This window comes from Zea mays, chromosome 4 (assembly GCF_902167145.1).
Source record: "Zea mays cultivar B73 chromosome 4, Zm-B73-REFERENCE-NAM-5.0, whole genome shotgun sequence".
Classification (NCBI taxonomy): Eukaryota; Viridiplantae; Streptophyta; class Magnoliopsida; order Poales; family Poaceae; genus Zea; species Zea mays.
The window spans coordinates 206725743-206750629 of NC_050099.1; the positions used below are offsets into that span (position 1 = coordinate 206725743).

General features: G+C 44.1%; 1 protein-coding gene and 1 long non-coding RNA gene across 2 annotated transcripts; both read left to right on the forward strand.

The window, feature by feature from the left end:
• Positions 1–11098: 11098 nt before the first annotated feature.
• Positions 11099–12305, forward strand: LOC109945617 (uncharacterized). The gene is made up of 3 exons (XR_002268877.1): positions 11099–11260; positions 11503–12128; positions 12219–12305. It is a non-coding gene; the product is annotated as an uncharacterized lncRNA (long non-coding RNA).
• A 1469-nt stretch (positions 12306–13774) lies between these two features.
• LOC103654513 (uncharacterized) lies at positions 13775–15076 on the forward strand. The gene is made up of 5 exons (XM_020552307.1): positions 13775–13876; positions 13946–14126; positions 14213–14338; positions 14470–14847; positions 14936–15076. Coding segments are annotated over exons 1-5 (828 nt in total). The 5' UTR covers positions 13775–13874.
• Positions 15077–24887: the final 9811 nt, after the last annotated feature.

The window sequence follows — 24887 nt, forward strand, 5'->3', positions numbered from 1 at the left end:
TCTAAATTCTCTCCAAGGAATCTAAATTAAAGACACAACTGAACTGCAAAAAATGTGATCGATCATCTCTTTTATTAAAACTCAGTGGGATTCTCATCCGCTCGGCAGCTCCACGTCGACCAAAAAATCGTCACCGTTCGTGCAGCTCAGATCCTCCGCCGGCATGGCTCACGCGCGTCCGTGTGCTGGTGTTATCCCCTCATCCCAATGTCACCACGCCCTCCCCTCCCCACCCCCACGCCAGCTTCGTCGTCCGGGTCCGTGGATACAGTCTCCCTCTCTCGGATCCTCCATCGGTGGCCCTGTCGATGCCTCTGTTGTCACCGTTCCGAGGAGAGCCTCAGCGGTAGGATCCTTGACGTGCTGGGCCCCGTCGAGGCGATTCTCACCGCTGCACACAGGGGCAAAGTGTGGTCGGTCCTCCCCCCTCCGAATCCTTCGCCGCCAAAGCTCGATGCCTGCGCCGACAAAGCTCCCATCCGAAGTCTCCCCTTTCGGATCCTGCCTCCCACCCCCGCCCGCGCTTGCTTCCTCGTCCTAGGATACTCCGCCGACCCCTTCATCGTTTAGAGAACCTAGCATGAGACTCGCTGCCAGAGCTTGTTTACACGTACATGTTTTCTCCATTTGTTTCACACAATTTTAGAACTAATAGCTACTAGGTGTACAAAGACTGCATATGTGCAAGACCTGTTTTCTCAGGTTTAGTGTCTTCTATTTTGCCGTCGATTAGTGTGGCAGCTGGCCTGTCAGGCCTCTAAATCCTAAACTGGATGCAAGTGTATCCTTTCCTGTTATATTGATATCTCTTTGCTCATGCTCTCAAAATTTAGCACAAGAAAAGACACTTTTTTGACATGTTGATCCTGCTCAAACACATGCTTTTTATTATGTTTATCCATCCAACAAATATTCCATGCATTTGTATTTATTAGTATGCTAGATAGAAATGCATTTGTTGCTACTTGCATAAACCATTGATTAATAGAACATTTTGTGTTTGCCTTTTGATGTGGTTCTACTTAACAATACTGACTTGTCTTCTTTTACATGCAACGCTTCTCAGATTCTCACCATTCTTATGTGTTGAATATGAAGCATGTTCGTGCTCCACTTATTATTTTTCCTTTACATTTCTCAAATTTGCACTATGTCTGCAATCACAACGCTCCCATCCATGGCCATAGTGATGTTTAGATGTATGCTAACACAATTCTCTTGAACTGTTGTTATCTATTTGGTTGTTCGTTAGGCTACTTATTTTCTTAGAACCAACGAGTAGCTACACTTATGAAGTATTTTGCATTGATCCTATCCATCATTGAATAATCGCAATGTGAAATGTTTATTCTACAACATTTTGCTTTGATATTTAGTTGCTTAGATGTGCAACTGCCAATTTTTGAGTCTTGTGCACAATCATTTCTGGCAATGGTTTTCCCATGACCAAAACATTGTTGATCAAAGTATTTAGTATAAGTAGTTCTTTACTTCCTTTCAAATGGAGCCTATGTCGTACAAAAGTATTACTCGCTCTAACCGTTATCTTGTTTTTTGCAGATTCATATGCCATATTTGTCTATTTATTTACTTATAAACTGGAAAACATATCAAATAGAACACTACATGTATCTCACTTGCTATTGTTTTGTTTACTACACGCTTATGTTACTGTCATTTCTGTTTGTCGCATGCCATTACTGCTATGGTTCAGAATGACAACGAAGAACAGTACACATCAAATGACTAAACGTTAGGTGTTGTGTTGGTTCTATACTAGCAGTAGGTGTTAACTAGCTCTATAAGAATATATTACAAAGTGTGTACTAACATTTTTTTGTTAGTGGAAAGTGCTGTCTTCCAAACAAAACTGCAGGGCTCCCAGAGAGGGCCTACTATTCTAGTAGCATAAAAGACCCACTTTGAAAGACAAAAAAAGCATCGCATAGCCCACTGCTCAGGATGACCCCATGATCAGGGTGGCTCCGACCTAGAAACCTCGATCGAAGTGGAACTGGCCTACCTGATCTATTCCCCCTAACCTGGCCACACTGACCAGTTCAAATCTGACCATAACAGAACTAGCTAAACGTCCCCGACCTGCTGGTCGCCCTGATCTAGTCGAAGACGAACCTCGATTTTCCTCAAGAAAAATCCCGATCCAACTATTAAGAATCTGGCCCCTTTAACTATTACTAGGTATCATCCCCTATTAAGATGAAACCAAGAAAGTATTTAGTAACTACTAATTAATGTAACATGCTTAAAATCTAAACAAGTGTTACAAAAGAATATTTACCTTCTGCCTGTCAGCCATAATAGTCCAAGGAAATGTGCTTTCAATACATAAATCTCGCTTAAGTGTTTCAAGAAACCAACCACTTCATAGTTGACTTCGATTCAACCTCAACGACTCCCAAAGCTATTAGATAAATGCAGTCATTTGGAACTAGCCCAACAACTATAAGTATATGTCCACCAAGAAACCCCCCTTTTGCAAGCATAAATAGACATATAGCATTTTGAGAAGCGTCAGTCCACCAAATTCAAAAAGAAATCACTTCCTTGGTTACTCCTTAATTCAAGTCCAAATTACCAAACTTGTTATGTTGTTCGCTCTCTGTGACACCCGAGGATAAATCCAAATGCATCTCATATGTGTGCCAGGATCAAGTTTTACACATATGACGACTCAGTGTATAGAAACCAATGTCACAATCTTTATTACATAATAAAATGTCTTTACAAAAATAACTAAATAAAATAAACCGAACTAAGATAAATTCTCCACATACGTGGTTGACTAGGCGACGATGATTTAGATCTAATCAAACTCATCATAGCAATCCTCCTCCAACGGTACCTGTTCTTGGTCTGGACATTAATTATAGCAAGCGTAAGCTCCCTTACGGTCATTGCTCAGTAAGTGTGGAGAAAAATGTAGTATAAGGCTTACCAAGGATAAGTCTAAAAGCTAAGCATCAACTTTGAATTAAGTTGGTCAAAATTTTATTAGCAATTAGTAGGTATAAGTAATACCAACCCAATTAGAGAAATGATCATAGCCAAACGGTTACTCATAATACAACCATATGCATGTTAGGTTAACTTTAATTCCATATATTAATCATGTGAAAGTTAAAATATTATTAGGTCACAAAAAGACATGATCAAGTTAACAACTTTACTTATTTAGTAAACTCAGATGCTTAGATGTTTCCCAAGGCCTCGCAACCTCGCGTTTTCTATTCACAGCAATACAAACACATAGGAAAATAGTAAATAAAAATAACATTACACCAAACAAAGGAATCGATTAAAAATGCACATCAAAGGATAGGGCTTATCTCTATGGTCACGCGAGAGAAAGAACCACTAAAAACAAAGCTACGGTTGAAAAAGTATAGTTTTCGGAAGATTTATATAATTAAACATAAAAACTATGTTCTAAGTTGATTTTAATTATTATAAATCATATAAGAAAGATATTTTGAGAAGCATCTAATTTAAGTTTAATCTAAATTATAATTTAATTAAAAACTAAATTCAATCATGGGGGCTCAGCTGGCCTTGCCACTGGCCGACCCGGGATGCAGATGGTGCGGCGCTAAGCCACGCAGTAGGGCGACCACAACAGTGGGCACTAGCTCCCACGAGCTACAGGATGGGGAAGAAGAAAAAACACACAACAAAAACAAAGAAATAAGGAGGTGAAATAATGAAGATTGGTTACCGGAAAAAATGAACCTCGCCCGATGGTTTATTGAAGATTGACGACGAATCGTAGATCCGATCGACGAACCAGAAGCACAACGACGAAGCTCTCATCGAACCGGTTGCGGCGGTGTCCCGAGTGGCCTCGACAGATAAACAAATGGGGATAAATTCCTTGCAGAAGTTAGAGAGAAACTCGAACTTCAGTGAATAGGATTTAGGGTGATGGACCACCTTGGTGCTCGCGTTCGCCCCCTACATCCCCCGCACGGCTCCGCTCTAGCCACACGTCGGCTCTATAGGCACACACCTATTAAGTTATTTTCCCTTCGGTTTCGGACATTCCAACGTACATTAAGTCATTGCATCATCTTTTTATGCATACTCAGACATTCCTTATTATCGGTTCAGTCATTCTAGGCAATATTAAGTCATTCTAGCGTCTAAACAACATTAAGTCATTTTAGAGTCCAAGCAAATTCATTCAGGCATTCACACATCGTTAAGTCATTCCAACAACATTAAGTTATTATTGTTTTTCATCCATTTTTTGGGTTTTCTCATACATTTCTTATGTTATTGCTTAAGTCATTAAAAAAATATTAAGTCATTGTAGGCTACATTAAGTCATTCAGTAAACATTAAGTCATTTCAGGTGAGGTGGGCGGTTCGATCGGGTGGGGCGGATGTGGCGCTCCAGGGGGTTGTCCAAGTGATGGACCGTTAATCACCCTAGGTCCATCACCCTAGGTGATGAATATGTATAAACCCTATATATAGTTTTATATATTTGGATCCCATGGGCTTCCAAATAACTAGTGGAAGCTTTGGCCCAACAAACTCTTCTAGTCGAGCTGCATCTCCTAACCAGACACAAGTTGTCTATAAAAGCGACCAAGACTAGATTAGGTTTTCCGACGGCGTCGGCTGCACTTGGTGCGAGCGGAGACGGCGACCACGCAAGGAATAGTTGGCGACGGCGACAGCGCGAGGCACGACTAACTTTGGTGGTGGCGAAAGTGGCCATGCGAGGGGCGACGATGGTTGCGCGAGGCGCGTCAGGCTTCGGCGGCGGCCTACATTGGTGGTGGTGGCGGTGGCCATGCGAGGCGTGGGTGGCGACGACGTTTGCGCGAGCCGTGGCAGGCTTCGACGGCGGCGGCGGCCACGTGAGGTGTGACCGTCTCCATTGGCGGTGGCCATGTATCACACCCGGTTTTGGAAGGCAAACCGAATGCGAACCATGTACATGCTAGGATCAGAAATTCACGTACACAACGATTACATAATTGGACATCATCACACAATACTCAAATAATAGCACAAAGAAGTATTACTTTATTACATCATGATATCCGAAACATCCACATAGTCATTAACTTAAACATAAATCAAAGTGCTAAAGCGAAACACAGTAAAGATAAGGCCTTCACAGGCAACTGATTGGGGTTTGCCGCTAATCTAGTCTAGAACTCTTCGAAGTCCTAGAACTCCTAAAAGTCTTCCGCGTTGCCTTCATCTTCTTCTGAGCAATGGTTGCAATGTGAACAACCTGGTGTTTGGTGCTTCAACAAGAGTGAGTACACATCAACGTACTCAACAAATGTCCCGTTTGGTTGAAGTGAACTAGTTGTATGTGGGGTTAAGCTCAAAGCAATTGCTTTTAGTTTGTCAGGTATTTATCATTAGTAGAAGCCATGTTTTATCATAGATCCCAAGTTGATATCTCAAAAAGCACCTCCTCAGAGAGGAAAGTACCAGAAACCATAAGTATAGCCATCATCATTAAACTATCAACATAAATGTATCCAGAGTATCTCTAATAAAAGAGGATTCCAAGGCTGCTCTTAACCGTGAGCACGACTGATATACCAATTTCTAACCCTCTACAGAGGTTGTACACTTTACCCACGAGTCATGATCCCTTTTTGCCTCTGGTCGATCAAACCCTCAAACACTTCCAAGGTGAGTGGGCAAGGTTTCACTATGTTGCCTTTACAAAGATTCTCCTGGTGTGTAGCGCCCGTTAGGTTTTGCCAGTCGTACAAACACAGTACTCCTCCCTAAGGGGGGATGAGTAACAAAACCAAATCGAATGAACCTCGACACCCTACCCTTAGCAGAGCAAGCACTTTGCCCCATCCCCCATTGACAGCACAACAGAGAAGCAAACTACACCCCAGATTCCTCTAATTAATCAGCTAAGGGCATCACATACCACCCTCATGGTTGTACTGTTGTCCCATGTGGTTTCTCAACGAACAAGTATTTACGGAGAGGTACTCGTGAAATAGCTCGAGCCCCTAAAGTGTCACAAGTTCATAATCATAACCAGAGTGAATCATCGTATCATAAAGTAATTCTCATCATGTTCGTTGATTAAATTAAATCAACAACATATTTCATCATAATAGCCCAACCCAAAAAGGTAATCAAAGACATGATAAATATAAAGCTAGTCAATTCTTAGGTTAACCATAATATACAATACAGTGAATTATAAAGTAAATAGGACATAATAGGTCAGAGGACACTTGTCTTCACCAAACTGCAACTGCTCAGTGGCTTCTCCTGCAACTTCCTTGAACTCTGTGGACATAACGTTATCTAGGTGCGAACATACATTCAACATTCTTGAAACAGAAAGGAACAATACACCATACAAGAGAAAACATTATAAAAACGTGCAACACGAAATAGAGTTCGCTTCTACTGTCACACGAGAAAAAGAAATACCGATATCGAAGCTACGATTGAGAAGTTATCGTGTTCACGTTATATAAATATAAACTAAAACATTTATTTTGATATACTTGCATTAATCGACATTTACCAATTATAAACTAGAGTTATCACCTAGTTTAAATTAATCGGCTACACTAACAGCTCTCGGTTAAATAATAATTTAATTAATATGAGTGACTCTAAGTGAGGCGAATTATCGGCGCAAGACGAAGTGCGTGACGTGCGAAACAGCACGACAACACGCGAACAACACGTGCGAACGACGCACGGACCAACGCGACAAGCGAGGACTATTTAATAGATAACATGTTTATACTAAACAATTATTAATAAAAGAATATTCCAGATAATATTAACCATGTTGGTGTTTATTTATAAAAGTGCAAGATGAAAACCCTAAATTAGATTTAATTGGAACGTTAATCTAATAATCATTGGTAAAACAAACATTTAATAAATTATATAAAATATGTAACAACAGAGAATAATATTCTTAACATTTAGACAACTTTAATACAAATCTAACGCGACTTGAACGGGATGAGTCGAATGTATAACACAAAAGATATAAAATATTCTAATAAATCAAACATCTACGCGCACTTAGACGCAACTCCAGGGATTTTTCTGCAAAATGCCATCTTCTACCTCTCTCCAACATCATGGCAAGGGGAGGGGGTGGCTCAACCGGCCAAGGGGAGGGAGCGCCGCCGAGCCGCCGGGGGGGGGGGGGGAGGGCACAGAGGGGGAGAGAAAGGGGGCGAGAGAGAGAGAGTGAGGGAGGGGTTGGGCTGCGACATGTGGTGAGAAACGAAGAAAAACTTGGAGAACAATGGAGATAGCTCAATGGAGAAAAGACGAAGTTCGCTGGAGCCAAGAAGAAAATCGCCGATTGATGGTGAACCGGAGGTCGGATCGACGAATCAAAAGTACCGGGATGAAGCTCTCGATGAGACGAACGCAGCGGTACTCTCGGATTCCGCCAACGACGCACAGATTAAAAGTAATTGCTCACTAGATTTAGAACCGCCCCGAACTTCGGCGAGCAATTCTAGGAATTATGGATCGAATATGGGAAACTGTTTCAAGATTTGGAAAGGGCTCGGCGAGAGGATTCCAGCCATATATATATATATTTCTAGGGTTTGAAGCTATTTTATTTTTAGTAATAAATTCATTTTTAAAATTAAAATAATTTCAGAAAAAAAGTTGAAATCATTTTTAATGTTCGAAAAATATCTCGAAGGCTCCAAAAATTCTAGGAAAATTCCCAGGCATGATTTGGCACTGAATGAACTCAAAAAACATATTTATAACTTTTGAAAATATTTTAAGTACCTCAAATAAATAGATTTTGTTTCTCAGAAAATAGAAAAATATTCAGAAAAATATGAAAATTTATCGGAAACTTGTACAACATATATTAACATGTTTCAAACACTTCTTGCACTTAGAAATACTATGCAACATTATGAATGCAACAACCAAAGCACCACAAGGGCTCACTTCACTATATAACAAAATAACTCTCCATTATTTTAGAAAACGGAAAAAAGCAAAGAATGGAAAGAGTAACACCTGAATTTTGAGTATAGAGCAAAGAAATTTTTATACCCCAAAATTCAAGGTGTTACACCATGCGAGGCGCGGGTGGCTCCGGTGACAATGACGGTTGCATGAGGCGCGAGCTGCGAGGGTCGGCGACCTGCACGGTGGTGAGGATTGGCCACGGGCGGCGGCGGCCACACGAGGTGCGACCGACTTCGATGGGCGTGCGTGCTCTGGCGATGACCTCCTCCGATCTGGCGTGTCTCGAGCATCCTCCTAAGAGGACCTCCTCTGATCCGTGGCTTTGGCGGTGTCCTTTGGCAACGACCTCCTCCGATTCGGCGACCCCGGCGACGTCCTTCGGCAACGTATCGTCCAATCCTTGTTTATGCAGGGGGGCTGTTGGTTGGACCCATATTAGAAAATTTTTCATCAATTATGATGCACGATGTAGGTATTTATGCTACTTTATGTAAAGGTTTAGGGTTTAGGCTATTGATTCAAAGTGAACAAATATTTACGCTATATCTAGCTCTATTTTTATGCTCAAACTTGAGGATTTTTATGTTAGAACGCATCAGGGGTTATCAACAGCTTTCACGTTGGATTAGTAATTACACTTATAACTACGTGCCTTTATGATAAAAAGTGAAGGTTTTTATGCTCGGACATGGAGATGCGTACACTAGGGAACCGCATGTCAGATTTTTACGCATGTGGTATAGCTTCACCATTCAGCATAATTAGTATCAATATATATCATAAACTGGTTCTAATGAGACTTGTTGCATGACTGTTGGAGCGATCCTATATTTACGGACAAAATAAATCATTTAAATAAGATTTTTTGTTTCCATACATGCCAATTCATTTTCTTTCATCGCACATTGTTGGAGAGATCCTATATTTATGAAGGAAATAAAGCATTTAAATAAGTTTTTTGTTTTCATGCATGCCAATCCATTTACTTTCATCGCACATTTCTGTCATATAAATTTGTGCGCATACCGCAGGAAACCGATACATCTTTCAATTTTTTCGCTCATGCAAATGGAAACAAATATCGCGCATGCAAGGGATGGGGCGCGTGTGGGGGGTCGGAGCGGTCAGGCTGGTCCGGTGGTGCAGGTGCAGCTAGGGCTTCCAGTAACTGTTTGGAAGCCTTGGGCTTCTTATATATATATATAGTTTATATATTAAGAGCCCTGGGCTTCCAATAATAGAGGAAGCCCAGGCTAGTCAACATGGGCATTTTGGTTGAACCACACCGAGTCAACAGGTCATAGTCACGACGCCGTTACCCCCGTCAGCCAGCCACCTCTCCCACGTTTCCTGTTTCTAAAACCGTACTCGCGCATTCAACGGAGATAAACCAGCGCCCATTTGAAGAAAACCCCAGCCGCGCAGATTTTCCTTTCGTCGGAGGCGACTCCCCAGGCGATTTCCGCGCCTCCAAACCAGCGCAACGCCAATCCACCGCCGCTCCAATCCAGCGCCATTCCATTCCTCCTTACATCCTTCAATCTCCTAGCATTGGAGCCCGATTCAAGAAGTTCCAGGTAATCCAACATTGAAATACCCCGAGTTTGCCGTCGATTTTTTGAGCCCTATCGGTCGATTGAAGTGGATTTGATGGTAACCCTTATTCTCCAGCTAAATGTGTGATTTGTATCCGCTTATACATCACTATAATCGGGTCATTGCATCGCGCATTGCATCTTTTTTTTGTTTAGGAGCCCCGATATTAGGGCATGTGTATTTATTCTGTATTCCTACTATCGCCCGACATTCATAGATTTAGGTAAAGGCTGTGGATTAGGTATTTACTGATGAGTTAGCAGAGAGTACTTTTATACAACCCAAGTAACATATATATGCTGTTTGTATGTAATATATATGCATATCTTCAGTACTGTTTATGCACATTCACCTGAGTCATTTGTTTACATATTTGTTTTATTATATATGCATATAGTCAGTACTCTTTATGCACATTTACTTTAATGATTTATTTTCACATATATTTTATTATCAAATATGCTTATTTGTATTTGATATATATGCATATCCTCAGTACTGTTTATGCACATTCACTTGAGTCATTTGTTTACACATTTGTTTTATTATACATGCATATAGTCAGTATTCTTTATGCACATTTACTCTAACGATTTGTTTTCACATCGATTTAATTATCTAATATGCTTATTGTATATCATTTATATGCATATCCTCAGTACTTTTTATGCCCATTCAATTAAATCATTTGTGTACACATCTGTTTTATTATATATAAAATATACCCATTGGATTTGATATATATGCATATTGGCAGTAATGTGTATGCTCATTCATACACAAGTTTGTGAACATATATTAAGCATATTTGAATTGTTCTATTTACTTGCATAATTAGTTTACACTCCTGTTCATTATATATAAATACATACAGATACTGTTATTTAAGCAAATGTTATTTAAATATTCATGTTATTTGAGCTAAATGTTTTTATTACTATGAACCAGTTATTAAAATATGTTGTATAGTTAGTTGATGCAAAAAGGCTCTTATTTTATCCTGATCCATTTACAATTATATGAAATATTAAATCAATCTTTATGCTTGTATATAACAATTGTTCATTAAATGCTATCGCATAAATGTAAAAGGTAGTTTAAGTTATGTAATTCCACTTAGCATTATATAGTATGCATTTCAGATAGTCATAGTAAAAATTAGTTCTTTTTTTGGCATATATTCATGCATAAATCAATGTATTTAAAAATAACTTTTTTTTTTCTGCAGATCTATTCAGTTTTTAATCATGAAGTCTGTTGATCGCCCGCCCAGTAATCCAAAAAGATTAACCATTGAATCCAGTCAGGAGGTTTTTTCAATTGACATTTCCAGACGTACAAGATCCAGCAGCTCAGCTCACCAAGATGATATTCCCCAAAAACAGGAGCAGAATGAGCCACAGCCAGCCCCAATCCATCGTTTTCGCAGAAAGGCGTTAGCTTGTCGTTTAAAAAGAAAACCTCCTGCTCCATCCACACTGCCAGACGACGATTTCATGGATGCTCTATCGTTGAAGCGCCAATTCAGATCTGCCTCACCTTCTCCTTCAGAACAAATCAGTGCAAAGAAGTTAAAAGTACCTTCTCCTCAAGTTCCTTGCGTGAAAAGAAGTCCAAAGTCTAATATCATTACAAAAAAAACTCTCCTAAACAGAAGACTCCTAGAAAATCACAGGTAACATGTATATATTTATGTTTATTCATGTGTTAATTTTGGTGTCCAATCAAGTTTGTATTTTCCCCCACTTTAAATTTATGTATATTATTATCAACAAATATGGTGTTTACTTTTTTTTATTGTTGTAGACTAGTTATTTACAAGCATGTTATAATTATCCCTTGTTTGTAAATATTGTATCATTAGTTCTAACTATATATATACTTTGTGTATTAATGGATATTCATTTATGCTTCCAGAAACTGAATATCCGCTGCATTCCCTATGATGTTATTGTATCATCTTGGATAATGAGCGATCGGCAGCGCGATGCTGTCGCTAGGTTGGGATTTTCAAGCATATTTGATTTGCGAACTGATGCCTTAGAGAGCCGATCACTCATCAGGTGGTTGATGGATAAATTGGATCCTCATGACATGACCATACGCCTAGGGGCTGGCAAGGAACTGAAAATAACAAAAGATACGGTTCATCTGATTTTGGGTTTGCCATGTGCTGGAGGAGGCAGGGAGTTTACCGATTGGTATGGCGAAGTGGATGCTGCTGCAAAACTGAGACGTGATCTCAATGTTGGTAAAGAAGAATTTGATGTTGTCAAGCTTCAAGACAAGATAGTGCTTGGCAACGATGATGAGCTATCAATTAGATGTTTTTTCTGATTCTATTCAATCGGCTTCTTTTTCCTTCTGCTTCTTGGGGCATTACAAACAATGAGGTACTCATGACTTCAAACATGGCCCGAATGTCTGATATTGACTGGTGTCAACTAGTTTACACGGATTTGTGTGATGCTGCCGCACGTTGGCATAAAAGGAACAAAACAAACATCACAGCAACAATATATGGATGCTCACTCATTGTTCTGGTAAGTATTTTTTTGTTTACTGTGCATATGTATGATATGCAAATAGTTGTTATGTACTAATTTTATATATTTGTGCATTCCTTTTTTCAGATTTACTACCTTGATCACCTACATCACCCTGCATCTCCTGTTAACAAATATGGTACTCCACGCATTAAGTTTTTTGACAATGAGACCATAAAAGAGTTGGATCGTGGTGACAGGCGCCCCCCCCGTAAAACTGGTGAACCATTTGGATATGCAGAGGTTAGACATAAACAACTTTTTGTCCTGTTATGCAGATGTTAAAATATTATTACTGCTAACTGTTCTATATTACTTTATACAGTTTCGTAGCCGTTCAGAAACGTGTTACGTCATTGCTCCAGAACGGCATGCTTCTGCCGTTTTCAACATATATGTGCCACGTATCAAGAATTTGATTGGCAACAAGTTGCAATGTTTGCCCTCCCAGCAGCGTCCAATGTTTCAATCATTGTTTGATGCTCATGACAAAGAGGTGGATAAATACTGTGATTCCCTACAGCTGAGCCATCAGATGATTGTTTCGAAGCAGATTGAACTCTCTGAAACATTTGGTGAAATGATCGATGAAGTTTTGAGAGCTGCAACGCAGCGCGATTCACAGCCAGAAGGTTTTAGTATTTATGTTTATTTTTTTTAAACTAATCAAGTTCACGAATTATTTCCGGAAAATAATATATATATATATTAATTTATACTCATACAAGCAGCAACATATTTTTTCAGTGTATTTCATTTATGAAAACTGTATTTTATTTATGCATCCTGATAGTATACTGATGTAGTTTGCAAATTTGTATTTTTAACCATTTTTTATAACGATACATTTATAATGCAGTTATATTTCAGTAACAACTACTATATTATTATATGTTCCAAATGTAGATAACCCCCCCACTACCTCAATGCCTCCAACAAATGATCTAGTATCCACACCAACTGTTCCAACACCTGATAAACAACAACATGATCAGGAAAGCCATGTTCCTACTGATCATATCAAAGTATCAGATGATGTAAGTTTTCTCATACAAACTATATATACTATGCATATATTCTATTCTGCATACAAGTTACTGTTTACTCAAATCTCAGTTGTTTCCATTATAGATTGTCAGTGGGAACGTCTGCAAAAAAGGTGAAGTTATGGATGACCCTATTTTTGACAAGACTCCAAAATCTAATGTTTGACTTCCTTATATCACAATTATTATTATTTCATTTACAATGTATGCAAGTAACATTAATATATATGCATGCTTTATTTTTTTTAAATTCCCAGGCTCCCACAACAGACAAGCCTGCTGCTCCTAAGTTAACACCAAATATAAATAGTGTAAGTATTTACACCTTCATCATATTATGCTAATATTAATTTTTCCCTATGTTTCATTACGTTTATATTAATAAATTTATTGGTTACAGGAAGGACAAAAATCTGTTACACATGATACTCCTGTATCTGGTGCACCTCTGTTCGATAAAACCCCATTGACAGATGTAAGACATGTTGTAATTTTCATATTTTTCCTATTTATACAATAAGACATACATATTTATGCAACTGTTTACTAACATTTATTCATATATTAGGCAACTACTGACCTGGTTGCAAAGGATAGTTCCTGTAAAGCTGCAGTCGCTGAACATCCCCACGTGTCACGTGAAGACTGTGCTCGCAACCTGCTTAAGTTCATTTTGTCAGGAAAACTAGATCCGAGCATGTATGTATTAGTTATTCAAATTCCAATTAAGTATAATTAGAAGAATTGTAATCAAAGTTTTTTCCCCAGGTCTATCATTAATTTTGGAGGATTTGGAGGGTCTGTCCTTGATGTTGTCCAGTCGTTTGGTCCCAACAAATGTCTTGAGAATACTTTCATGCAGGGATTTATCGACTGTATTCGTCAGGATGATGTATTATACAATCCAGATTCTGTAATCAACACTCTAATACTGAATGTCAACGTTGGGGTAATTGTTTCTCCACAACTTTGTATCTTATTGCAACACTTACTGTATAAATATATAATACTAATCAATTTATTTTCTTTGTCCAGACCGTTTTGAATATCGAGGAGTTTGAACAACACAGTTCAAATCCACAGCCATTCACAACATCACTTCTTAAAGAACATCTTGAACCGACCCTACCTTCAGATGATGTTCTTAACCAGATTAAATTGGTGAGTTCTAATCAGTTTCATTTGTACAAATGTTAGAATGTACTTTTGGTCACTAGTTTTATGTTGTATTAGTTTTAATTTTTCATATGCATAGTATAAATCATTCATAATTTTACATATATATTTAACAGATCCTGGTTCCTATGCTACGCCGAAGCCACTGGACCCTTTATGCAATCAATTTTGAACGTCGTCGAATAGACATCTTAGATTCAAATCCTTATGGTACATTGCTTGGAGGCACTACATGGAAACAAATCCATAATGATCAAATGATGATAAATGGAACGAAGATACCTTGGTCCAGACTAATAATGAGAAGACTTAGCATTGCCTTACATGAAGCTCGACCTGAGTCAACTGTACCAAAGTTTGGCAACTACAAGATTGGGCTCCTTCCCAATTGTCCAACCATGACACCAGGGTCAAATGATTGTGGTTTTTTTGTCGCAAACTTCCTCCGCTACTACGATTTTGATGATGGCGACTTATCAGAATTTTATACTCCGGTATGTCACTAAATTAGTCTTCTAATCTTGCATATATTACTCCTTCAGATTTTATTCTACCATTAATTTGATATTATGGCTATTTCAGGATGAACCATTGGACCAACGTGCCTTTGTTCTGCATTACCTTACCTTTCATCGCAACAACATGGTTGCCCCCCTTCCTGCAGAACTGCTGCCTTTCAAGTATTCTCCAAGGAGACGTCGCTGTTTGAAAGCCAAGACTTAGATAACATAGCTGAACATGATTCCCTGTGCGATGCACAAAACTGTTTATGTTACTTGTTAAGTCACTTATGTCAGGCCTCTGATAATGTGTTTGATACTCTGTGTGCCACTTATGTTCAATGTGGCTAATGTCTATGCTACTTCGCATCAGTTTTTATCTGAAGTGTGTCAAACATAATTGTTACCAGAATGGCTATTTATGTTATCTGTTAACAAATTCTATGTTGTTTCATCTCCAGTTTGTGAGTTGGTTAATCTTTTTGCTTCCAAGGTTTGGCTTATTTGTATTATCATATTGTTTCAATATTCAAGTTTTATGCATAATATATACTTCCTTATTTTATATACACTAGGTTCATCTTTTATACATTTTTCACACTAATTATGCTAATTGTAACAAGTGTTTATGCTATATCCTGTTTGTTGTATTTGAAGTGTGAAACCGACATATGCACTCCCATTTGATTAGTATTGTTAAGTGTATACAGTTTTATATAACATTAATGTCCAGACCTTCCGGTTGCTAAACGTTCAATGCCAATTTGTTGTGCATATTCAGTTACATAATTTGTGTAATTGTCTATATTTACGCAGCATTTTATAGTTTTATATCTATGCATTATATAACCCTTTCATGCAAACTATTGAATTTCGAACAAAATAAAGCATAAGTCATTGTGATATTACAAGTTTCTTCTAAATCGACCACTCTTTAGTCACACTTCAAATTATTCGCCCAAATCCATATGCTCATCAGCTTCTTCATTTTCCACTTCTTCATCAATACGATGTTTTTTTGCAGTCGATGTTTCATTCCACTGTGGAGCAGTTGTTTTATTGTTTAGTCTTGATCCGGCTGGCCGTCCTCTCTTTCGATTAGACAATTTTGCTAGCCTTGCCCTGTTCTCTTCCACAGACAGACATGTTCTGCTGTTATGCCCATCTGCTATTCCACACAAATGGCATCTCCTATTCTTCTTTTTCTCTCCTTTCGCACCTAGTCTCATAATCCTATCTTCTGAATTTTTGATTGTCCGTCCCTTTGGTCTTGCACGACCCGGCATACTCAGATTTATAACATCCACATTAAAATTCAACCTCTGCATAATAATAGACGTTACTATTTAGTATACGCATATTTACATATATTTATACCAATCAGTAAAATCATTTATCAATGCTCACCTTTTTAGCTTCTGAGGATGCAGCAATATGTTCCATTTGTTCATGTGCTACGTGACACGGAGAACTTGTATCACCAACCTCATGTGAAAATCTCATGTTGTCCTCCTTTAAAGCCCAACCCAAGTACATCAACATTTACATGCAGCATAAAAATATATTTTCATTTTAGACAAATAAACAATATTATTTTAATATGTACCTGGTTACCAGTTGTTATTATTGTTAACGCATGTTCACATCCAGTCCTGGTGTTATGCGAATCCTACAAAATATTATTTGCTTATTACATTGATATTATATATTCATTATATACAATACTTCATGCAAGCTTATATATATATCTTTTACATACCTTATTATGACATGTAATTGTATTGTCATCTTCCATCCCATCGCCAGCATTATTTTTATTCAACTCTTCTTCCTGGTACAAAATAACATGTTACTATGCATAATTTATGTTACAAATAGTATAACACTAAAACATCTGCAATATTATTACCTTGTCTTCCTCATTATCACTAACATCTGTTGACTCATTACATCCAATATCTGGCTCCAATCGGCTTAGAACGACATCGAGCTCATCCAACACATCCATCGCCTTATCGTACCCTGCTTTTGACATACACGCCTGGCGAACTACTTTCATTGTTTTCGTTAACAACATTTTCTGTCTGTATGATTTAGTAACTCCATCCTTCCCCCTGAAGCTCTTATCAATTCTTTCAAACGGAACATCTTTTCTTGATGAGACAGTGTACCTTTGCAATATATACTTTGAAGGTATCTTTTCAACTTGAAGATGCATGAAGGCTCTTAAAAGATGAACACACAATAGACCTGAAAACATGAAAACGAACCATTATTTCAAAAATATACATTAATTTGTACTACAATCATCAAATTCTCTAGTATGCAAATTTTTTATGCTAACCAACATAATACGTACAAACCTGTATGTTCCCACTGTTTGCACTCGCATGTATACTCCCCAGCTTCTATGTCTGCTGTTATCTTGAATTGATGTTGTCCCCACACAATTTTATTAGACCGTTTTGTATGATGTACGGTCCATTCATTATCACATCCATCTGGGTCCTTTAATATTTTGTATGCAGTGGCGTATTTCATTGATTCCTCAAATCTATTCATAACAGCTCTGGTGTATGCTCTAGAGACTCTCACTTCGAACCTATATAATGTATCTGTTGTCCTTGGTGCCTATAACACATTATTATCATAATTAAACAAATTATTTACATAATTGTATGCAAACAGTTATTGCTAACAAGCACGACATACCTTGCTCACCAATGCCTCCTTTGATTCTTTCATTTTCCTGCTGTGCAACATTTTCATCATTTGTTTAGCGAACTCATGCAGTGGGGTGTTCGCATCTACATGTGATTGCTTCACTAATCTGTTCATGCTCTCACTTCGTTGTGTAGATACCATTACCCCACAGAAGTCATTTTTAAAAAATGCAGGTATCCATTCTTTTCTTATTTCATATAATTTGCGTAGAGTTATATCTTCATGAAGATTGAACTCCTCTAGCATCATTTCCCAGGCACATTCAAACTCATGAGGAGTTAATGGATGATGTATAATAGACTGGAATGTTGTTTTAAAATCCTTAACAGCAAACCTGGCATATATCTCATTCAGGAATGGCATAAATCTGTTCTGTACATGCCATAAGCACAGCCTGTGAACTGTTTTTGGAAATACAGTTCTCAGAGCAATTGGCATTGCAGGATCTTGATCTGTAATTGTTCACAGATTATTCAGTTATTTTCACAATAAATTAATTCATTGTTTTGCATAACAAATTTATATATCAGATACCTGTAAGCATAACTCTTGGACCCTCGCATCCCATACATGTTTTGAATGAATTGAAAGCCCATTCAAAACTATGTACAGTTTCATCTCCCAACAAAACAAATCCAAACACTGTACACTGCAGATGGCTGTTAGCTCCAACAAACATGCCCAGTGGTTTATCATATATATTTGTCTTGTGTGTTGTATCAAATGTCACAACATCACCATAATCTGCGTATTCCCCCTGCATACTTGCGTGTGACCAAAAAATACTAACTATTTTCCCATCATCGTCTAGCTGGAAATCACAAAAAAATTGTGGATTCTGTTTTTTGCATTCTCTAAAGAAAGCCAAAAGTTTGGCTACATCATTTGAGCAATTTTCTCTTCTCCTGGCTGCCCTCCTACATTTGTTTGCACAAAAAATTGTTACACACACATTTACTATAGTAATTTTCCTGGCTATTGATATATACACATGTAACAAAAAAGTATTGCTTACATGTTTTTCAGATCTTGAGCAGTTACCGGTACGTTCTCCGGCCCATCATGCATTTCTGATATGAAATCAACTATGCAATGCTGCGGCACTCGGCTATCATGCATTGCATCCACAAAATTTATGAACTCAGCATCCCTAATTTTGTTGCAACGTAAATGTTGTTTCTCTGCTTCGTCAGTTATGAACTCATGGTTATGCTCCAAGTTTACCAGTTCAATTTTTGTAGCTACAGCCATTTTGTTTTCATCATCATATATTTTTTTAATTTTATTCCAGCTTTGCATTGTGTACGCCCCAATGATCTATTCCTCATCCTAGGTGTATCATTTGATTTTGCTGCACTTTTACCTTCACGTGAACAATTTATCCACTTACTGAATGTCTTCTCTCTGTATTTCTTCAGTGGAAATCCAACTTCATATGCATACCTTTTATAGAATTTATATGCATCATCAACATCCTTGAAAGTCATCCCTACCGTTGGCAGTATAGTTGGATCAATGTTTTTTGCCTGCTATTTCATTGTCATTGTTGTTTGTACCATGGAATATGTTCACAACAATATAATCAATCAATAATCAAATACAACGATTGGACTTACATGTGGACGCAGTATCTGTGGCGTATCCATCTCCCTGGAGCTAATATTGGACATAGGAGGTCGAACCCTTTGTTCTCCTTCTTCCCCTATGCTCATCTCGGCGATCACAGGACCCATTAGAGCAGGCGGTGGTGTCACCAGTGAGTTACCACCAATTCCTCCCTCTGTCTCTGGATCAAGACGAACGCCATCTCCTTCCATCGCCGGCGACCCTCCAGAGCCAGCCATCTCCAACTCCGATTAGTTATGCAGTCTTAGTGGTCTTTTTTTCCGAATGAAAGTAAATCTCGGATACTATAAAAGTAACCGCATCCACGTTTACAGGGTCTCCCCATTATTTCCGAAACCGTCCCGATATTATTGTCGGGGACCATAATTAGGGGTACCCTCAAGACTCCTAATTCTCAGCTGGTAACCCCCATCAGCATAAAGCTGCAAAGGCCTGATGGGTGCGACTAAGTCAGGAATCAGTCCATTCGAGCGACTTGATCACGCCTCGCCCGAGCCTAGCCTCGGACAAGGGCGGCCGACCCCGGAGGATTTCCGTCTCGCCCAAGGCCCCCCTCCAACGGCGAACATATTTCCGGCTCGCCCGAGGCCCTGCCTTCGCTAAGAAGCAACCCTGACTAAATCGCCACACCGACCGACCAAGTCGCAGGAGCATTTAATGCAAAGGAGGCCTGACACCTTTATCCTGACGCGCCCCCCCCGGCAGAGCTGAAGTGACCGCCGTCACTTCGCCGCTCCACTGACCGGCCTGACAGAAGGACAGCGCCGCCTGCGCCACTCCGACTGCGGTGCCATTTGACAGAGTGAGGCTGACAGGCAGTCAGGCCCCGCCGGAGGCACCATAGGAAGCTCAGCTTCGCCCGACCCAGGGCTCGGACTCGGGCTCAGCCCCGGAAGACGGCGAACTCTGCTCCGCCCGACCCAGGGCTCGGACTCGGGCTAAGTCCCGGAAGACGGCGAACTCCGCTCCGCCCGACCTAGGGCTCGGACTCGGGCTAAGTCCCGGAAGACGGCGAACTCCGCTCCGCCCGACCCAGGGCTCAGACTCGGGCTAAGTCCCGGAAGACGGCGAACTCCACTCCGCCCGACCCAGGGCTCGGACTCGGGCTAAGTCCCGGAAGACGGCGAACTCCGCTCCGCCCGACCCAGGGCTCGGACTCGGGCTAAGTCCCGGAAGACGGCGAACTCCGCTCCGCCCGACCCCGGGCTCGGACTCGGGCTAAGTCCCAGAAGACGACGAACTCCGCTTCGCCCAACCCCAGGGCTCGGACTCCGCCCTGGCCTCAGCCGACGACCTCCGCCTCGCCCGACCCAGGGGCTCGGACTCGGCCTCGGCCACGGAAGACAGACTCGACCTCGGCTTCGGAGGAGCCTCCGCATCGCCCAACCTAGAGCGCAGGCCAGCCACGTCAATAGGAGGCGCCATCATCACCCTACCCCGAGCTGACTCGGGCCACAGGGAACCAGACCGGCGTCCCATCTGGCTAGCTCCGCCAGATAGGCAATGATGGCGCCCCGCATGCTCTGTGACGACGGCGGCTCTCAGCCCCCTTACGGAAGCAAGAAGACGTCAGCAAGGACCCAACCGCTCCGACAGCTGTCCCTCCGCCAGGCTCCATCGCTCCTCCGACGGCCACGACATCACACCAGCTGGGTGCCAAAATCTCTCCGGCTGCCACGACGGCATGTACTTAGGGCGCTAGCTCTCCCCCGCTAGACACGTAGCACTCTGCTACACCCCCATTGTACACCTGGATCCTCTCCTTACGCCTATAAAAGGAAGGACCAGGGCCCTCTTAGAGAGGGTTGGCCGCGCGGGGACGAGGACGAGAACAGGCGCTCGCTTGGGGCCGCTCGCTCCCTCTCCCGCGTGGACGCTTGTAACCCCCTACTAAAAGCGCACCCGACCTGGGCGCGGGACGAACACGAAGGCCGCGGGATTCCCACCTCTCTCATGCCGGTCTCCGGGCGCCTCGCTCTTCCCCCCTTCGCGCTCGCCCTCGCGCTCGACCCATCTGGGCTGGGGCACGCGGCGACATTCACTCGTCGGCCCAGGGACCCCCCGGTCTCGAAACGCCGACAGTTGGTGCGCCAGGTAGGGGCCTGCTGCGTGTTGACGAATAGCTTCCCGTCAAGCTCCAGATGGGCAGTCTCCAGCAACCTCTCCAACCCGGGACGGTGCTCCGTTTCGGGAGTCTTGAGTTCATGTCCCTCGACAGCAGCTACGACATGATACTCCTTCCACCGCCGCGCGACGACGACAATGGTGGCTGGCAGCCCGCCCGCCGGCGGCGGAATCGGCGACGTCTTCCCCGCATGGTGGGAGAGCAACCTTCGAGCTCACCTAGTCCCCTCCCCCGCCGACGGAGGAGGAGGCGGGGCAACCAAGGCCAAGCAGGAGATAGCGCCTCGTCGGCTGTCGAGCGAGCCGACGGCCCCGACACCCCAACGGGGGGCGCACCGGGCGTCGACCTCGCGTTTGAGACGAAGGCGAGCGCCGTCTCCCCGCGACACGCCAATCCCGAGCAAGCGGACGACGCCAGCGCGCTCGCGGAGAGCTTGCTGGACGTCACCCTCGCACCTGAGACGACGGTGCAGTCAGTCCCCGACGTGACTTCATCGCCGCTCGTCGACCAAAAGGTACCGACCGATTCCCATCCTACGTCATTTGGATTCAGCCTCAACCCGCCTAGCGACCTCGCTTTGGCGGACGCTCTCGTAAAGGCGAGTCCAAACCCTCTGGGGTTTCGCATGCGGTCGCCTTGGGACCGGCTGACGGACGTCTCGACCTACGGGCCCTCTGGGTCCGAGGAAGACGACGGGCCCAGCATCTGTTGGGATTTCTCTGGACTTGGCAACCCTAGTGCCATGCGGGACTTCATGACCGCATGTGACTATTGCCTTTCTGACTGTTCCGACGGTAGCCGCAGCCTCGGCGACGAGGACTGCGGCCCAAGCCGCGAATGTTTCCACGTCGATCTAGGGGGTCCCTCCGAAGGCAATCATCTCGGCATGCCGGAGGACGGTGATCTCCCTAGGCCAGTGCCCCGCGTCGACATCCCACGGGAGCTAGCTGTGGTCCCCGTTCAGGCGGGGGGCCATGACCCACAGCTCGAGCAAATCCGCGGGGCGCAGGCCAGGTTCGACGAGGAAGCAGGGGCGCTTGAGCCGATCCGCCGGGACGTCGGGCAGGCATGGGCGGGCCAACCCCCGGCCGGAGAAATACGTCATCTGCCCCAGGGTTTCCAGCACCGCGTCGCCGACGACGCCAGGGTCAGGCCGCCACCCGCATCTAGTGGCGTCGGCCAGAACCTGGCTACCGCAGCGATGCTTCTCCGCGCGATGCCGGAGCCATCAACCACCGAGGGCCGGCGAATCCAGGGGGAGCTCAAGAATCTCCTGGAAGGCGCCGCGGTCCGACGGGCCGAGAGCTCTGCCTCCCGAAGGCAGGGATACCCCTCGGAACCTCATGCCACGACTTCCTGATTCATGCGGGAAGCCTCGGTCTACACCGGACGCACGTGCAACACCGCGCCTGCGACCCCGGGACGCCTCGGCAACGAGCACCATCACCGCGACCGTCGGGCCCACCTCGACGAGAGGATGCGCCGAGGCTACCACCCTAGGCGTGGGGGACGCTATGACAGCGGGGAGGATCGGAGTCCCTCGCCCGAACCACCCGGTCCGCAGGCCTTCAGTCGGGCCATCCGACGGGCGCCGTTCCCGACCCGGTTCCGACCCCCGACTACTATCACAAAGTACTTGGGGGAGACGAGACCGGAACTGTGGCTCGCGGACTACCGTCTGGCCTGCCAACTGGGTGGAACGGACGATGACAACCTCATCATCCGCAACCTCCCCCTGTTCCTCTCCGACTCCGCTCGCGCCTGGTTGGAGCACCTGCCCCCGGGGCAGATCTCCAACTGGGACAACCTAGTCCAAGCTTTCGCCGGCCATTTCCAGGGCACGTACGCGCGCCCCGGGAATTCCTGGGATCTCCGAAGCTGCCGGCGGCTGCCGGGAGAGTCCCTCTGGGACTACATCCGGCGATTCTCGAAGCAGCGCACCGAGCTGCCCAACATCACCGACTCGGATGTCATTGGCGCGTTCCTCGCCAGCACCACCTGCCGCGACCTGGTGAGCAAGTTGGGTCGCAAGACCCCCACCAGGGCGAGCGAGCTGATGGACATCGCCACCAAGTTCGCCTCCGGCCAGGAGGCGGTCGAGGCCATCTTTCGAAAGGACAAGCAGCCCCAGGGCCGCCCGTCAGAAGATGCTCCCGAGGCGTCAACTCAGCGCGGCGCCAAGAAGAAAGGCAAGAAGAAGTCGCAAGCAAAACGCGACGCCGCCGACGCGGACCTTGTCGCCGCCGCCGAGTACAAGAACCCTCGGAAACCCCCCGGAGGTGCCAACCTCTTCGACAAGATGCTCAAGGAGTCGTGCCCCTATCACCAGGGGTCCGTCAAGCACACCCTTGAGGAGTGCGTCATGATTCGGCGCCACTTCCACAGGGCCGGGCCACCCGCGGAGGGTGGCAGGGCCCGTGACGATGACAAGAAGGAAGATCACCAAGCAAGAGAGTTCCCCGAGGTCCGCGACTGCTTTATGATCTACGGTGGACAAGCGGCGAATGCCTCGGCTCGGCACCGCAAGCAAGAGCGCCTGGAGGTCTGCTCGGTGAAGGTGGCGGCGTCAGTCTACCTAGACTGGTCCGACAAGCCCATCACCTTCGACCAAGCTGACCACCCCGACCACGTGCCGAGCCCGGGGAAATACCCGCTCGTCGTCGACCCCGTCATCGGCGACGCCAGGCTCACCAAGGTCCTCATGGACGGAGGCAGCAGCCTCAACATCATCTACGCCGAGACCCTCGGGCTCCTACGTGTTGATCTGTCCTCTGTCCGGGCAGGCGCTGCGCCCTTCCATGGGATTGTCCCCGGGAAGCGCGTCCAACCCCTCGGATAGCTCGACCTTCCCGTCTGCTTCGGAACACCCTCCAACTTCCGAAGAGAGACCCTGACGTTCGAGGTGGTCGGGTTCCGAGGAACCTACCACGCGGTACTAGGGAGGCCATGCTACGCGAAGTTCATGGCCGTCCCCAACTACACCTACCTGAAGCTCAAGATGCCGGGCCCCAACGGGGTCATCACCGTCGGCCCTACGTACAAGCACGCGTTCGAATGCGACGTGGAGTGCGTGGAGTACGCTGAGGCCCTCATCTCCGACCTGGAAAGCCTCTCTAAGGAGGCGCCAGACGTGAAACGTCATGCCGGCAACTTCGAGCCAGTGGAGACGGTTAAGGCCGTCCCCCTCGACCCCAGCAGCGACGCCTCCAAGTAGATCCGGATCGGCTCCGGGCTCGAGCCCAAATAGGAAGTAGTGCTCGTCGACTTCCTCCGCGTGAACGCCGACGTCTTCGCGTGGAGTCCCTCGGACATGCCCGACATACCGAGGGATGTCGCCAAGCACTCGCTGAATATTCGGGCCGGAGCCTGACCCGTCAGGCAGCCTCGGCGCCGATTCGACGAGGAGAAGCGCAGAGCCATAGGCGGGGAGATCCACAAGCTAATGGCGGCGGAGATCATCAAAGAGGCGAAAAGCGCCAAGCTCAATCCTGGTCTTGGGGTTTATCATCTCCAGGCGGGGCATCGAAGCCCACCCGGAGGGGATTGCGACCACCGCACA